The sequence below is a fragment of the Lynx rufus genome, unplaced genomic scaffold (genome assembly GCF_022079265.1).
Source record: "Lynx rufus isolate CCGP_SWC_20201006 ecotype Redwood Valley unplaced genomic scaffold, mLynRuf1.p SCAF_4, whole genome shotgun sequence".
Classification (NCBI taxonomy): Eukaryota; Metazoa; Chordata; class Mammalia; order Carnivora; family Felidae; genus Lynx; species Lynx rufus.
In genome coordinates, this window is record NW_025814856.1 from 8,664,454 (window position 1) to 8,681,701 (window position 17,248).

The 17,248-nt window shown below is 52.8% G+C and overlaps 1 protein-coding gene across 3 annotated transcripts in view; it reads right to left on the bottom strand.

Annotated features, from left to right (window-relative positions):
- The window catches only part of CACNA1A (calcium voltage-gated channel subunit alpha1 A), a 211,479-nt gene that overhangs the window by 81,264 nt on the left and 112,967 nt on the right, over window positions 1–17,248 (bottom strand). For all 3 annotated transcript variants that reach the window (XM_047094938.1, XM_047094939.1, XM_047094940.1), the window contains exons 7-12: window positions 15,789–15,892; window positions 14,533–14,648; window positions 13,407–13,463; window positions 12,215–12,304; window positions 4,833–5,042; window positions 875–987 (exon numbers count right to left, since the gene is read on the bottom strand). In XM_047094938.1, coding sequence (XP_046950894.1) covers window positions 875–987; window positions 4,833–5,042; window positions 12,215–12,304; window positions 13,407–13,463; window positions 14,533–14,648; window positions 15,789–15,892 — 690 coding nt within the window. The remainder of the gene's footprint in view (window positions 1–874; window positions 988–4,832; window positions 5,043–12,214; window positions 12,305–13,406; window positions 13,464–14,532; window positions 14,649–15,788; window positions 15,893–17,248) is intronic.

Genomic DNA, 17,248 nt, shown 5'->3' on the forward strand with positions numbered 1-17,248 from the left:
CCAACCAAGATGCCCCCACACGGAAGCAGGGTGAGGGTCTCCACCCCCAGAAGCCTCGAGGGGCCCCTGGGTACTGCAGTAACCATTTCCTTGCGTTTTTTCAGAAATCGAAGTGAAACCCACAGAACGTCAAAGTAACCACTTGAAGCACACAACCCGGAGGCATTTCGCGCATTCACAATGTTGTGTCAGCGTCACCTCTATGCAGTTCCGAGACGTTTTCATCGCTCCCCCAAGAGACCCTGTCTCCCCATGAGCAGTCACTCCCCATTCCTTCCTCCTCCCCACAACCACTAACCTGCTTCCGGTCTCTATGGATATGTCTATTCTGGACCTTTCACAGAAATGGAATTATGCAGTATGTGACCTTTTGGGTCTGGCTTCTTTCACTGAGCATAACGGTTTTTGAGGTCCTTGCCCCTTTAAAGTTCTCAAGCATCATCCTTAACCAACACACAGTCGTCTAGTTTTTATCCTTTTGATCTTACGTGAGCGGAGCGGAATCCTGCTCTACGGGGCTGATTTTTGTCAATGTCTGCGGCTGGTCGCCTCTCCTTGCTGTGGAGAATTCCGTTACATGGCCGTGCCACAGTTTATTTCTCCATTTTGCTGCCACGGGATATTGGGTCCTGTGGTTTGGAACTTTTATAAACGAAAGAGGGCCTGAACGTTCCCCTCCCGCTGGCAGTGGCTAAAAGTTTCGGAACCTCTGTGTCCTCACCGGTATCTGGGATTGCCCTCTCATTCCTTCTGCATTCAGCTGCGTCTCTCACGTCCAGACGTGACCCTACTGTTCCCTTTCTGATGTGCCCAGGCATCAGCCGTTCTTGGCCAGAGCCGGAGAGTTGAACTTCCTATCAACGAGAGTACTTACCCCACAGTCAAAGCAGTTGAAGGAAGAGTGGAAGTAAGGCCGCGTCCCAAGCCCGTACATTTTTATAAACATTTCGGACATAAAGAGTCCTAAGAAAATGAATTCTGCATAGTCTAGAAGGGAGAGGAGGGAGAATGGAAAGGAAGTTAGGTTTGTGGAGTGCGTGGCGGGGGGGGGGGGGGTTCCAGGCGGCTCTGACTTTCCTGTTAAAGTCAGGCTAAAGATTATGCAAGCTTCCTTTCCACGGGCCTCAGTTTCTCCTCTGTTAAAGTGAGGAACAACAATTGTCCCCCACCCTCCAACCCCCAACCCCTGGCCGATCTTAAAAAGGAGTGGGGAAAGTTCCATGGCTCTCCACCATGCACTTTTTTGCTCTGGTTCAACGATAACAGCTGGGCACAGGTCTTTGCCAAGGACTCAGGTTTTGTGCTGGCTGGTGGGTTCCTGTGTGCTTAGTACGTTTTATTTTTTTATTTTTAAAATTTTTTTTTAATGTTTTATTCATTCTTGAGACACAGAGAGACAGAGCATGAACGGGGGAGGGTCAGAGAGAGAGGGAGACACAGAATCCGAAACAGGCTCCAGACTCCGAGCTGTCAGCACAGAGCCCGACGCGGGGCTCGAACTCACGGACCGTGAGATCACGACCTGAGCCGAAGTCGGATGCTCAACCGACTGAGCCACCCAGGCGCCCCAGTACGTTTTAAAACTAACGAACGAGGGGCGCCTGGGTGGCGCAGTCGGTTAAGCGTCCGACATCAGCCAGGTCACGATCTCGCGGTCCGTGAGTTCGAGCCCCGCGTCGGGCTCTGGGCTGATGGCTCAGAGCCTGGAGCCTGTTTCCGATTCTGTGTCTCCCTCTCTCTCTGCCCCTCCCCCGTTCATGCTCTGTCTCTCTCTGTCCCCAAAATAAATAAAAAAAAAATGTTGAAAAAAAAAATTAAAAAAAAAAAAACTAACGAACGAACAAACGAACTGCCCGACTAACAAAATAACAATGAGCCCAGGATGCCATAATCTAAGAGTTATGATAAGTCCACTTTTACATGCCTGAGCTCGAAAGGAGAAACAAATAGAAATCATAATCGTGTCCTTTTAGTAACCTTTGTGTCAGGGGCTTAGTTGGAGATTCAGGGGCAACCAATCTAAGATGCGGCCCTTCTCCCAACTTGGAAAACCTATCTGATGCCCCCCGGTAGAATCCTGTCTTGTTGATGTCTAAAAGTCTTGGACAAGATAAAGCACTTTTGTTCTTTGGTAAGAAAGCATGATAGTCCAAACGCCCTGGGGAGAGGTAACATATGGGAATCTGTTTGCACCAGCAGAGAAATGGCTAATTTCAAGACCTCTTCCGAGAGAGCTTTCTTGGTGGGGTAAGGAGGCTTTCTGAGCGGAAGAAAACAGAAAGGAAGACAAAGGACCCAAACTTCCAAGAGTTTCAGTTTTGGTCACATAGTTAATTCTGTTTGAAAGCCAAGGGTGTTGGGGCGCCGGGGTTGCTCAATCGGTTAAGTGTCTGACTCTCGATTTTGGCTCAGGTCACGATCTCACGATCCGTGGGTCCGAGTCCCGCGTTGGGCTCTGTGCGGGCAGTGCAGAGACTGCTTGGGATTCTCTTGTCCTCTCTCTCTGCCCCTCCCCGCCTCAAAAATAAATAAACATTAAAAAAAAAAAAAAAAAGAAAGTCAAGGGTGTTTCTTTTATCATTCTTTTAAGAGGTGGTTTGAACCGTCAAGGTCCTTCACACTCATTCCTGACCGAATCTTCTTCCCCTTAGTGTTTTGGATGCCAGGGAGCTCCTAGTGTCTGAGGGAAACCAGGGTCTCTGGGATCGTCAGGCCAAAATATCAGCGAGGGACATCTGGCTGTATGTAACTTCTGCTGTATTCCGAGAACCACCAGAAACAACTTTGGGAAACCTGCTCCCTAGTTACCATGGCAACCTGGTTGCTGGCAATGCACAAGACCTGAGAGAATTGTCTGTAGCCCTGGAGGGTCAGGAAGAACTTTCAGGGCCCAATAAACCCAATTTCCGGATGAGAAATCTGAGACGCCGAGAAACGACCACACTTCACGGATTCTAAGACACACGCTTTTGTTCAGTTTGACATCTGGGAAATTGGGGTGTATCTTCAAATCGACATGTCCTCGTTTAAGATAGTAGCCCTGCTTTCTTTCTTTGTGGCAAATAAAATAAAAAGGGTGCTTTATAAACGAAGACGCTTTCCGCTGATGGCTGGCTGTCGGTAGTGACTTGTCCGGGGTCACACGATGAGTTAGGAGCAGAGCGGGCACTGAGAACCCAGGTCATCTGGTGACCAGGGCAGGGATCTGTCATTAGTCACAGTTTGGATTCTGGGTTCAAATCCTGGCTTTGTCACTTACTAGCTGTGTGTTCCTGGGCAAGTTACTTAACCTCTCTGTGTCTCCTTTTCCTCAAATGGGGATAACTAGAGGACCTTTACAGACACAGAAGCCCAGGACAGGGAGTCCCAACTCTCTGTTCCTGAACCAGGACAGACAGAGCAAAGTGATTAGTGTGGAGAATATGGGAGATTAAAAATAGACTACCAGAGGAGATTAAAACAAGAAGTAAAGAGTCCTCATTTGTAAGACTCCACGGGGACCAAATGCAATTACGAGGGTTGGAACTAGGTCAGGGCTCTCAGAAGGAGAGCTGGCCCCTGGGGAGTGTCCCTGGGGGGTCAACCAATGTGACGGAGAACAACAAGGGTTACAAGGAAATAATGACCTGGACCAGGCTCCTAGGCCTCTCTAGGCTGAAGACTCGACTGTCTCCAGTGGCTGTCTGGGTCAACCCCGAACCAGGCCAGACGGGGCAAGAAGCTACGAACCTAAGTCAGGCCAGTAGATGCAGGCGGAGGGCAGCCAGCAGGCAAACGGTGTTGGGAAATCCTCACTCGGGGCCCACAGGCCAGAGCCAGGGTATGCGCTTGCCTTCCCCACCGCCAGACGCTACTCTTATTGATTTCTCAGAGCTCTTTATTTTTTAAATCGCGGTCAGAGGTCTCCCCACCTCTCACTGCTTCTCCTCACCCCCTCCTGGCCATCAATTCTGATACTATCACATGCTAACTCCTGGAATCTGGAATAGGCCCAGAAAGGCAAGGCCTTAGGGGTCCTGGTAGCCATTGAAGGAGCCAGATGTTCTCATAGTTGTTGGGGCAGATCTTCTAGGAATGAATCCCGGATATAAGGAGGTCATAAAGGGCTAGAGAGGACAGTGGCGGGAGTGGGGGTGGGGTGGGGAAGAAGAAGGTTTGAAAGAAGAGGGGAGAAGCAGGGAGTGTCAGAAACGAGCAGAGAAAATGGGGACAACTTATAAGGGCCACTCTTTGCCCCTAAAGCACCCCCTCTCTCAATCACAAATCACTCGTTTTAACATCCTGTTAATTGCATGTGTGTTTCTGTCTCCATCTGGCTGTCCTGTGGTCTCTACCCCTTTCTGTCTCTCTTCCAATGCCCCCTTCACCAGCACCCTCATGCCTCTCTTTTAAAAAGCATCACAGGGGCACCGGGGTGGCTCAGTCAGTTAAATATCCGACTTCGGCTCAGGTCACGATCTTGCGGTTTGTGAGTTCGAGCCCCGCACTGGGCTCTGCGCTGACAGCTCGGAGCCCGGAGCCCGCTTGGGATTCCTGTGTCTCCCTCTCTCCGCCCCTCCCCTGCTCGTTCTCTCTCTCTCTCCGTCTCTCTCTCTCAAAGAATAAATAAACATTAAAAAATTTTTAAAAAGTATCACAGAAGTATTTGGTGGCCTGAATTCCAGCTTCCAGCCCTCAGGCCCAAAGACTCAGTTGAGGTGCCAGCTGCAAACACGTCCACATCAAAGGGCAGACTCAACAAGGGGTAAGGAAGGAACACGCGGCACCACAAGTGGGAAAGGGTGTGAGGTTGGGAGCGGGCGTGGGCAGGGGCGGGGCCGGGCGGTACTCACAGAGGAAGTCGGAGAGCCACTCGGGCTGGTTGTAGTGAACAATAGCGACACACAGAGTGTTGAGGGCTACCAGACTGAGCACAGTCCAGTAGAAGGCCTGAGTTTTGACCATGCGGCGGATGTAGAAACGCATCCTCCTCTCCTTTTTGTGAAAAAAAGTCGAGTTCTCCAGCTTGGCACTTTTAATGCTGGCTCGGGCGAAGGGAGACCCTGCCGAGGAGAGGACGGAGAAGGTCAGGGCGTTCCTGTGGAGGAAATTAACCGCCGCGCGGCCCAGGCACAGAATCCGGCCAGGGGATCCATCAGCCTCCCGGGCGAGCCGTCCAGCCCCCCGGGGGGATCCACCATGACCCAGGGACGTAGCGTTCCAGAGCTGGAGCTTACAGGAAGGCAAAGATCATAGTATCGCAAACGACCAACGAGAGCTCTGGATGTCACGGGGAGACAGATGGCTCTCCACTGATGATGCCAACCTCCTGCGTCTCCCTCTCCTGCCGCATCTGATGGCTCTGGGGGTCATGGCACGGTGGGGGGATGAGGAAGGAGCTTCTGCTCAGGACCCTTGCTGCAGGGAGAACTCCTGGAAAGCCTCCAGGAAGAGGTGTGGCTAGGACATTTAGTTTCCGTGGACACTTCACTTTAGACGTGAGCAGCAAAGAATCTGCCTGCATACACTTTTACTTGTGGAGCATCTACTGTGTGCCAGGCTCTACTCCAGGTGTTTAGGACACTCTAGGTAGCAGAGCCCTGCCTTCCTGGGACTAATCTCCATTTGGGGAGAGAGAGAGCAAATATGGTTAAAAAAAAAAAAAGTAATAGTGTGATGGAAGGTGCAATGTACTTTGGCAAAAAGAAAAAGGACAGTAGTGTAAGGGGCTGGGGAGCCTCAGGAGGGACCATGGGGCAGGCTGCCATATTTAAGCCAAGCGGTCAAGGTGAAGGCGTTGGTTTAAGCCCCCTTAGTATTTGTGGGCAGAGGAGACAGTAAGTGCAAAGGTCCTGAGGCAGAAATATGCCTGCCTGACCTATCTGGGGAATGGCATAAGGAAACCAGTATGGCTGGAGTGGAGAAGATGAGGGGGAGACAAGGAGGAGCTGAGGGCAGGGTGGGGACCGTGCGGAAGGAGCGGGGCTTTGCGGGGCCGTGGGGAGAACTGACTCAGCTGCTCACAGCGCCCTCTAGCTGCTGCAAGGGGGGGGAACAGTCTGGATGGCCAGGGCAAGAAGAGGGAGGAGGTGACTGCATTGGTCCAGGCCAGCAATGACGACGGCTGGACTCCGCGGTGGCTGGGAAGGCAGAAGAGTGGGCAGACTGGGGATGTGTTACTTCAGGGACATTTCCACGCCTGCTGCCGGTCGAGTGTGGGTGTGAGAGAGACAGAGGAGCCAAGGTCTTTGGCCTGAGCCCCTGGAGGGACCGAGATGCCACGCACTGAGAGCGGACAGGTTTAGGGGAAGGCTCGCAGCTCCTATCTTCTAAATGATCTCTCCTTGAACACCTTCAAGGGCATTCGTTTGCTGGCTGACTGTTCTTTGGCTCATTCATTCTTTCCCCTGTTCACCAGCTTGTTCATCGATTCATGCGCTCATTGGTTGATCTGTCCATTCACTCATTCGTCCTCCCAGCAGGTGCATCAGCGGCATCCCACCAGCATGGGACGCGGCAAACGTCTCCCAGGGCGCCACTCCCTTTCCACGCACAAAATTTTAAACACACATGCCCGCTCGGCGGCAGCTGGCCAGCCCTGGTGGCGGGACCCTCTCTCCCTCATGTCCGTCGCCTGCCTGACCTCACAGGCGTTGAGAACCCCAGCGGGGCTCCTCACGGCCCCTTCTCAGCTGGGGCATTTCTGACAGCTCCCAAAGACGTGGGATCCGCAGGCGTCCATAGGGCATGACAAAGAGTTGAGACTTTTGAAGGTCTCAGGTCAGGTTGGGATGTTCCGTGGGGAGGAGGAGGGAGAGCTCAGTCACAGTGGGCGGGAGGCTCCCCACCCCCCACTCCTGCTGGAGCCCCACCGAAAACCCGTTCCATGGCCGACCAGCAGGTGACCTTGGCCAAGACACCTCGCATCTTGGGGCCTCAGTGCCTCCGTTTGGAAACCGGGACAACCATACTGCCCACTCACAGGGCCGCTGGGAGAATACGCCTTAGCCCCATGCTGGCCACCATGGCCATCATAATCTTCTACTAGAACCCCCAGTGCTCCAGTGAAGACCGAGTTCATGTGCCAATTTATCGAGCAAGTCTTTCCTGATCACTGGCCCGGAGACATATCCCACAAGCACAGCACCCACTGGGAAGGAAAAGGGAAGTGCATGTTAACTGAACACCTACTACGTGCTAGGTCCCTGCTAGCTGCGTATCACCTGGATTGTATCTCACACTCACTTGGACCCACGCTCCCCTTCTCTATACATTCTTGTCTCTAGCTTTTCTCTGTGGTCTGGAATGGCAATTGCAGGCAATTCTTAGATTTTACAAATATTTTCATAAGACAGGGTGCCTGGATGGCTCCGTCGGTTAAGCGTCTGACTTCAGCTCAGGTCACGATCCCACGGTTCGTGGGTTCGAGCCCTCCGTGGGGCTCTGTGCTGATGGCTCAGAGCCTGAAGTCTGCTTGGGATTCTGTGTCTCCCTCTCTCTCTGCCTCCCCCACCCCGCTTGCGCTCTCTCTCTCTAAAATAAATAAACATTAAAAAAAACTTAATAAGAGATTTTATGGAACCCAACAGATCCAAAACATTATCATTTCAACATGGCATCAGTATAGAAATACGTTAAAGAGACGTTTCACACTCTTTTTCTTGGGCTAAGACTTCTAAATCTGATGTGTTAGAAGAATGAAGCACCTCTTTGCTCACACTTTGCTTACATGCCCCTGAAATCGTCCATAAGTTGAAACGGGTCCTGCCCACGCTGCGGGTTGAACTGTGCCCCTCAGAGAGACGTGTTCCAGTCCTAACCCCTGGGATCTGTGAACGTGACCTTACTTGGAAGTTAAGGGTCTCCGTGGATGTAATCAAGTGAAGATGTGGCCCAACTGCATCAGGGTGGGTCCTAAATCCGGTGACTGGTGTCCTTATAAGAGGAGAAGAGCCACACAGATGCACAAGGAGAAAAGCGTGTGGCAACAGAGGCCGGAGTCCAGGGATGCACACAGACGCCGGGGATCGCCAAGGATTGCTTCGAGCTTCCCAGTCTTGACACTATGTTACGCGGCCCTGGCAGACGGATACGGCCCGCGCAGAGCTTCCGATCAAAAGTCATCTAAAAGGAATCTGATTTTCCTGAAGAGCTGGTTGTGATGGCGGCTTCCATTCGCGGCTCAGCTTTTCCTATAAACGACTCAAATTCCAGAATTCAGCAGTATATTCGTCAGCTGCAGACGAGACGGCTTTGTGAGGCGCTCATCGGCTGATTGGACCGCGCGGGAGAAACACCAACTGCGCAAGGCTGTGCTCGCTGCCGTCCAGGGTTCGACGGCAGATGCACGGCTCCGGCCTCATTCCGAAACGCTCAGCTGGTCTCACTTACGGAAACGCAAGTCAAGCCATTTCCTGGTCAGAACGGGAATTCCAGAGGTGTCCTTTGGGGTACTGGCTGGAGCGGGGGCCCCTTCCTGTGCGTTTCTGAGCCATCGGGCAAAGGGGCTGGAGTTTGGTGGGTTTGCCCGGGGCAAACCTGGTCCGGGGACACCAAGCCCCTGGCCTACGTCTGGGACCCGTCTGCAGAGCTGAACGTCGCCTGCTCTGTTAACAGAAAGGGCACGGGACAGCCATGGCTCTTAGTCCGACCGCTTCCTACTCTGGTTTCCCGTCCTTCCCCTTATCACGTGCTTATCCCACACCAGCCCGGAACTGCATTCTCCAAGGAGCAAGGTCTCTTACGTCGGCCACCAATTCACGAGCAGGGTCTCCCACGGACAAACCATCTGTGAGTCTCTCTCATGGCTTCTTGGCTGGCCCCCCTGTTATGTACTGACCTGCATCCCCCAGATTCATATGCCGGAGTCTTATCCCCTAGTACCTCGGAATGTGAGCCTATTTGGAGCTCGGTTCTTTAACGAGTGAATTTTAACGCAAACTCAGGTCCTGTAGGTGGGCCCTGATCCGATACTGACTGGAGTCCTTGTAAGAAGAGATCGGGAAAGACCGTGTGAAGACACAGGGAGGGGTCTACCAGCCTGGTCTACCGCCTTGGAGGGAGGCCTCAGAAGCAGCCAACCCTGATGGACGCCTTGAGCTAGGAACTCCAGGCTCCAGAACTCCAGTCTCCAGTCTTCTGCTGTTAAGCCCCCCAAGCCTATGCTAGTTTATTATGGCAGCCGTCGCAAATGGATGCTCTCTCCCCATTCCACAGAAAGCCCAGCTTAGAAACAAACCCCTCCCGGGGTGCCTGGGTGGCTCAGTCGCTCGCGCGGTGGACTTCAGCTCAGGTCACGATCTCACGGCTCGTGGGTTCGAGCCCCGCGTCCGGCTCTGTGCTGGCGGCTTGGAGCCTGGAGTCTGCTTTGGATTCTGGGTCTCCTTCTCTCCCTGCCTCTCCCGTGCTCACGCTCTGTCTCTCTCTCTCTCTCTCTTTCAAAAATTAAATGAACATTAAAAACATTTTTTTCAAAAACCAAAACCAAAAAACAAAACAACAGACGCCTCCTCCGTGAAGCTTTCTCTCTCTGCTTTCCACCAAATTCTTCCCAGCCTGTACAGCTATCAGAGTCCTCATGATCAGTCCCTTGTTGCTTTTTTTAAAAATATTTTTTACCTACTTGCTTACGTACTTAATGAATTTTTTAAAAGAGAGCGAGAGCACAGGGTGAGGAGGGGCAGAGGGAGAGAGAGACAGAGACAGAGACAGAGAGAGAATCCCAAGCAGGCTCCACACTGTCAGCACAGAGACCAACTCGGGGCTCAGTCTCACGACCATGAGATCGTGACCTGAGCCGAGATCGAGAGTCAGACACTCAACTGATTGAGCCACCCAGGCGCCCCCAGTCTGTGTTGCTTTTAAGTAACTTTAACCGTAGTTAATTACTTTTCTGATTTCAAAAGAAATGCCCGTCACTAATTTGTACGTTTTAGAAAATTGTCGTGTAGGAAGTGAAAGAAAATCCCTCACACTTTCCCACACTTTTAAGTACCTCTCATACTTAGTATTGTTCTTGCAACGGGATCATACATTTTATATAATGCCGTGCCGTTTGCTTTTTTCACTGAGAAATCGCTTTCAAACATCTTTCCATGCGAGCAGCAGCCACGTTCTTTTTCCTGGCTGCGTAACAGTCCATCGTACGTAAATACTGCAATTTCTTCAGTCGTCTCCCCATTTCTGGGCATGCGGGTTGTCTCTGGTTTTCACTTTAGTTTCTTGTGTGTGTTTTCACTGAAAAGATTTTAAGTAATCTCTCTACCCAACACGGGGCTCCAACTCACCACCCCTAGATCAAGAGTTGCACGCTCTACCGACGGAGCCAGCCGGGCTCTTTTGAACACCAGAGACAACGCTGTTGAGAAGAGGCATCGATCTTTTGCACACGTGGAAGAAATATTTTTGCAGCAGAAATGCCGGGTCAAAGAATAGAAACATCTACAGTTAAATAATACCCAACCACACGGTGGAAACCGTGCAAACCAAACTCCTACCCTCAGCACGCGACAATGCCCATTTCCCCACATCCTTGCCAACATCGGGTAGTATCACTTTTCCATCTTTTCTAGGATGACTGATGAAAAATAACCTCTCCATCAGTGAGGAGCAGGTACCCAATCTTATCCACAGAGGCGATCCTGACTTGAGTATGCCAATCTTTGGGTGTGTGAGCCAGACGTGACAGATCAAACACACAGAGCACTGTTGGGAGTGCTCCCGTTCTTGAACTTGCTGTGGGAGGAGGGACACAGATGCACCCACAAGTCGAAATAGGTCTAGCTCAGCACTACAAGGCAAAAGAGGGTTGTGGCTAGAAATTAAAAATGCAAATTGAAACGAGCTTGAAGGTATCATTACACACCTACTTAGCTGGGAAAGGGAATTAAATGGGCAATACACAGTGGCTGGGGAGGGGGGGATCCGTTGAACGTATGAGTGCTTGGCAGGTTTATACATGGGTTCGGTGTTTCTGAAACCCAGAAGGGCTCTGTGAATAATGAGTTGAAAAGCTGTTGATATCTTTGATCCTGTAATTATCCCCAAGGAAACACGCCCAAAGGGTGGGGGCAGTAATTGAACATAAATGCTCGCGGTGGTGTTCCTCTGGAGGGGCAAAACACTGGAAACTCCAACACCGTAGGACAGAGCCACGGCTAAGCAAACAACTACGGGGGCGCCACCCTCCGGGAGGATGGGACTGCAGTGGAATTGATGTCAAAACCCAGCGCACAAGGTCAAAAACCAGGGGGGGGAGCGAAAACAGCAGCATATGGAATAGTTGGTGCCCGTGGATCAGAACCACGTGTATATATTAAATTCCCTTCTCCCCTTCCTTCCTCCCCTCCCTCCCTTTAAAGGCTTTCTCCCCGCAAGGTCATGTGTTACTTCCCCTGCCTGGATGCTCTCCCACTTTCATTACTGGAATGTTTAAAAACCCACTTCAGGGCGCCCGGGTGGCTCAGTCGGTTGAGCGCCTGACTCAGGTTGGTTTGGGCTCAGGTTCGTGAGTTTGAGTCCCACATCGGGCTCTGTGCTGACAGCATGGGGCCTGCTTGGGATTCTCTCTCTCTCCCTCTCTCTCTTGCCCCCCTCTCCCGCTTGCTCTCTCTCTCTCTCAGAAAAAAATTTTTTGTTCAAAATATAATCTAGTCTCTCCGGAGAAGGTCGGAAGCAACACGGTCTCAATCAGGAGGGGCGCGCAGAGAAGGAGCAAATGTCCCCTCCTCCCCAGGCTCTGCCCTTGGCAAGAACCAACGGCAACAGACCGAGCACAGCCTTCCGCCTGGCTCTCTCTGCTTTCACGGCCACGGCCAACTCCTATACTCATCCTGCAGTGCTCAGCTTCAATGTCGCCTCCTCCGAGAAGCCTTCCCTGACCACCCCCCATTCTTCCAGAGCACGCCAAACCCGGGGCGTATTCACAGCCGGCCCTTCGTAAGAGCAGCCCCTCCGTGAGTACTGACGAATCGTAATATCATTACTGGGAGCTTATGCTGTGCCGGGCGCCCTTCTGAATGCTTAGTGTGGATTATTTAGTTTAAGCTCCACGGACGGTATCAGGAGAGAGGCGCCGCTGTTATTCCCATAATCGCGTCACCTCCTCCAGGAGACAAAGGTGGCAAGGGGCAGAGTAGGGATCCAAGGGCAGGCCTGGAGGGTCCCCGGCCTTCAGCGCGCATCTCTGACGCCATCGGTGACAACCGAGCGCCAGGATGCAGCTGGACGGACTCACCCACGGAGGCGATGTCGGCCAGCTGGTCCTCGGCCTCCTCGGGGTTGAGCAGGTCGGTCTTGCTTTTCTTTATGGTGGCTCTCCGCAGAGCTCCAACAATGGAAACATGGCAAGAGAAAAAGACGTTACCCTTTTGGACACCGGAACCACACCTCGGCGCCCCTGCGTCCTCGGCCCCAGGTGTTGTTCTGCCAGGGACTCTGCGGGGTGTTGGGTTTAACCCTCACGGCGATCCGGTTTGGTGGGAGGGAAGAGTATGCCCATTTTGCAGACGGGGAGACCGAGGCTCGGGGGGGAGGGGTTACATGACTTTGCCCAAGGGGTCAAGACGAGAACCACGTCCTGTTCAGTCTGACTTTAGAGACTGAGGTCTGGGCTCTCAGTTGTCATTGCCCCTGGGGGATGCCCGGGACCGGATATACAGTGACCCCTAATGAAGGCAGCCCACCCTTGACCTTTAGTACGCTTGCCAGGCCGGCCGGGACTGCGGATCCCTTTGCTCAGTATGTAGGTTCCGCTCCTCCCCCACGGGCTCTCCAGGGGACAGTGAGTTCAGGCACACGCTTCCGACAAAATGATTTAGACACCCCCGTGGGTCACCTCTTCCCCTCCCCCGCAAATAGTAAAATCCATTTTGTAACCCTCCGAGATAAACCCTAGCTCCTTTACTTCCTGCTCTCGCCTGGTATTTTCGATCCAAAGCCCTTGCTCTGTCTCACCGAATTTCCAACCGTGAGACCACGGTCCTGAACGGTAAGCCGGATTCTTGGCTATTTATTTATTCAGCAAACACAGATGGTGAGTCATGACCTTGAGTCAAGTAGGCGTTGTATTTGCAAGCATTAATGTAATCTTCATAAACTATCCGATGAGGTAGGTATTATTATCATAATGCCCATTTCACGGATGCGGAAAACTGAGGCACGGGGTCAAAGCAGAAAGGGCAGGCCAGAACACGAAAAACCTGCGCCGACGTCCTGAAATTCCCGAAAGCCGCAGATTCCTGCCATTCCCTGTATCCTCCTGGTCCTGACCTGGTCTTGTGTTTGTGCTTGGTGTCACCTGGGCTCTGAACGTCCATCCCCTGGAGGCCCCTGACAACCAAACAGCCTGTTCCCCCAGCACTGGCTGCTCTGGTCTCCCCCCCCGGGAGCCACCCCCCCACCCCCTGAGCCAGGTTCAGAGCAGTTACCATCAAAGGGATGCCTCTGCTCCCCGTCGGTTTCATCCTCGGCGAGGATCACCTCTTCTGAGGAGGAAGAGCACAGAGTTAAGCTCCAGCGTCTACGGGGCTCTCCTGGGACGCGCTCCCTCGGACCAGGAAGGGCAAGGGTCTGCCCGGCCACCTTCGCTCTCCTCTTGCTGATTGCGGCAGCTCAACCAGCCAGCAGCGTGCTACTCGGTTCTTCCTGCCTCGCAGCCCACGTCAGCAAGAGCAGGAGAGCGAGCACCACCTCCACGTCCCTCAATATGAGACCCAGCTTCCTCATAAGGCCTTGCCTGATTCGGCCCCCGCCACCTCCCTGCCCTCCTTTCCTCCCCATCTGCCCTGCGTGTCCCTGCTCCAGCCACACCGGCTTCTTTGCTATGACTCAACGCTGCCCCTACCCCAGGACCTTTGCACCTGCTATCCCCTCTGCCCGGAACACCCTCCGCTAGACATCCACACGGCCTCCTTCGGGTCTGCTCGGACATCACCTCCTCGGAGAGATCCTCTCTGACCAGCCCACCTCCTCCAAGTCTTTCCTACTTCCTAAGCTGCGTTATTTTTCTCCTCGGCACTGGGGAGCACCCCGCGTCGTCCGTACTTGTTTCTTTTCTGTCTCCCTCACTAGAACGTCGGAGCCCCATCTTTTGTTCTGTCACATCCTCAGAGCCTAGAGTGGCGCCTGACACAGAGTGGGTGCTCCATAAGCATTGGGAATGGCTGAGCCAATAAACACGTGCCTGCTGCGTGGACTGTCTCACTGCACACTCCACAGCCCTGGAAGGTAGGCGTGAGCGCGTCTCCACTGAACCACCCAAGAAACCGAGGCACAGGGAAGGGAGGTACGCTGCTAGGAGGCGGCAGGGCTGGGACGTAAACTACAGTTGACGGGAACAGAGGAGGCGATGTCCTATCCTGGCTTCACCCCGGAAGTCCCGCTGCCGTAGCCCAGATTCCGGCCTCCGGGAGGTGGGGCTCCTTGGTCAGGGGCCCTCTTTGCTCCCCCCGCCAGGCCCTCCCCTCACCCACCTTCAAGCCGCGTGCATGACTCCGTGCGCGCTCCGGGGCCTGGGGATTTCGGTTCCCGGGCCCCAGGATGAATGGGCCTCACCTGCTTTTGAGATCCACTCCATGTACCCGTTGAGCTCCCGTTCGATCTGCTGCTGCCTCCTCAGTTTCAGAAAGGCCCGCCGGTTCTCCACCCGCTCCCTTTCTTTGGCAAACTCCCTGCAGAAGCAGGAAAGAGCCGGGTGTGGCCGTTGCAAACGTTTTAGGGACTCTGTGCGTGTGTGTGCGCGCGTGTGTGTGTGTGTGCGCGTATTTAGGGGTTCGAAAACCCCAGGAGGGCAGTGGACTTTAGCACGAGGAGTCAGGTCTTCTGGGAGAGCACCACAGGGATGGGGGTGTTTCTGCCAGCTTCCCACATTATCCAACAGCTGCGCCCCAGCTAGAGGAAACAAGTCAAACCGAAGGCTGCACACCCCCTTCTCATTCTCTGCACTCCCGGGTGAAGAAGATTTGAAGCCCTCTTTTAGGTCAGGCCAAGGAGACACAAGCTGATTTCCTGCCACAGCCTCCCTTCCCTCATATATGCCCTCCTCCCCTTTCCCTTCCCCTCCCTCCTCTTCGGGTTTGGAACATGCGGTGGCTCTCTTGTGAGTGTGAGGCAGCCCCTTTCAGACCATGAGGCATCCACGAGACCGAAAGCCTCTGCCTGGTAAGGACGTCAGAGCAGAAAACCAGAAGGAACTGGGGTCCCTGATGGCACCGTGGAGCCACTATGCCACTCCCCAGACTTCTTGTGACGAGAAAAAGAAAATCTATTTATGATTAAGCCAAAAAACCCCACAAAACACCCAATACCCGATCTTGGGGGTACAGGACAATATATGTCATGGAAATGCATGCTTGACTGTATATTGAGATTTTGCATTTGGAAGACAGGAAGGGGAGAACCCAATCTACTGGTTTTTGTTTTTTTTTTTAATGTTAATTATAGGAAGTAACGCTCTATAGAATTTTCTTGTGTGATGGGCTGTGTGCTGGGAAAGACTTCTGAATGAGAGGTCTGCATTGGAAAGAAGCTCCCTTTTCCTGGGTGGAGGTTGCTCAATGCCAGGGGTGCAGGGTGGTGAGTCGAAGTTGCACCGGATTTCAGCCCCCTTGAGTCCTTTTGTTGGGTGCTCTCAGCAGTGCACAGCCTGTGCATCTGTACCTGACTCGCTAATAACTTTCTAGCTAGCCCAAGACAAGGGAAGAAGCCTACTCTCTGCCTCTGCCTGGAATATGAAAACAAAGGCTCGATGGCCTCTTTATGGTCAGAAGATGGTGACGGGGAGTGGGATGGGGAGAGTACCAGACACTTACCCTGACAGCACACCCAGCACGAGGTTCAGCATAAAAAAGGAGCCAATGATGATGAGGGGGATGAAGTACAACCAGTTCCAAGTGTTCCCTGAGGCATCGTTGCTCTGTGGGAGGTGAGGAGGGAAAGCGGGTGAGTGTTCAGTGGGACTCAGGTATGACCTGACAGGTGGGAGAAGGGGGACCTCTGCCCTCAGATGTCCGTGGCCTGTGGAGTCCTGGAGCTCTGGCAGCCCCGACAAGGAAATAGAACACAGGATCAATTAGTGGGGGAAACCTGAGAGGTATCATTAGAAGCACAAAGCCCCCTCCTAATCATGTAGCCCTCACAGGACTCAGGAACCAGCATGAAACTCAGAACTTCCCAGACCAAAATCCATGAGGAGAGAGAGAGAAAAAAAAAGCCCAAGCAAAATGTACAAATGAACCCCTGGTTCCCTCCTCCTCTCTGACACAGTCACACTTTTCCCTTCCAGGAGGGTGTGCATGAAGGCAGAGTCTGACTCCCGGGTTAAATCACCAAGACAACCAACAGGGCTGTGAGCCTTTTCCTCAAATGTCTCCCTCCTCTGTGCCCTGCAGCCTCAATGTCAATCTCAAAAACATTCCTGGAAGCGCCCAGCTCAGTTTTCAAGGTGGGGAGAAGTCCACAAGTAGAACATTCTTCTCTGGGAGAACAGAACACTGTGCCAAGAAGGAAGTAAAAGGAAGGGATGAAAATCCAGGAGAGAGAGAGAGAAAGAAAGAGAGAAATATAAAAAAGCAGTGCTTATGGAGTACTTACTCGTGCCAGACACTCTTATAAGTACATCAGCCATTAGCTTAGTTAGTCAGGATACCCTACTTTATCATCATGCCCATTTTATGGCTGGGGAAACTGAGGCCCAGAAAGACAAAAGTGCCAGCCCAAGGTCACGGAGCTAGCTGGTGACGAGCATGGGATTGGATCCCAGAGCCCATGGACTTAACCTCTGTGCTGGAGAAGCCTTGGCATCAGCCGCCGGAGCAGGGGAGCTTTAGGGTGGCTCATCAGCTCTGGGCCATCTGCACAATGTGGGGCCCCCAAGAGTGGCTTTAAAAGCTCACCTTTAAAAGCACATCTAATGCTGTTGCCACCAAGCAGAAAGGCCCGAATGAGAAGGACACATACGGCCAGGTGCTAGAAAGCCTAGAGGATCTGTAATCGTCACACGCTGCTCATGGGAGGGTGACATGGTGGATGAGGGTCCTGTGTCTGGGTAACGAAGAACCACAACTGTGTGGCCTAAAACAACGGAAATTTATTGTCTCACGGTGCTTGGAGGTCAGACGTTCAAGATCAGGGTGTCGACCAGTCTGGTTCCTTCTGGAGGCTTCCAGGGAGAACCTGCCCCATGCCTCTCTCCTGGAGTCTGGGGATTCACTGAAAACAGCCTTTAGTGGTTCCTTGGCTTGCAGAGGCATTGCTGTGGTCCCCACCCTCA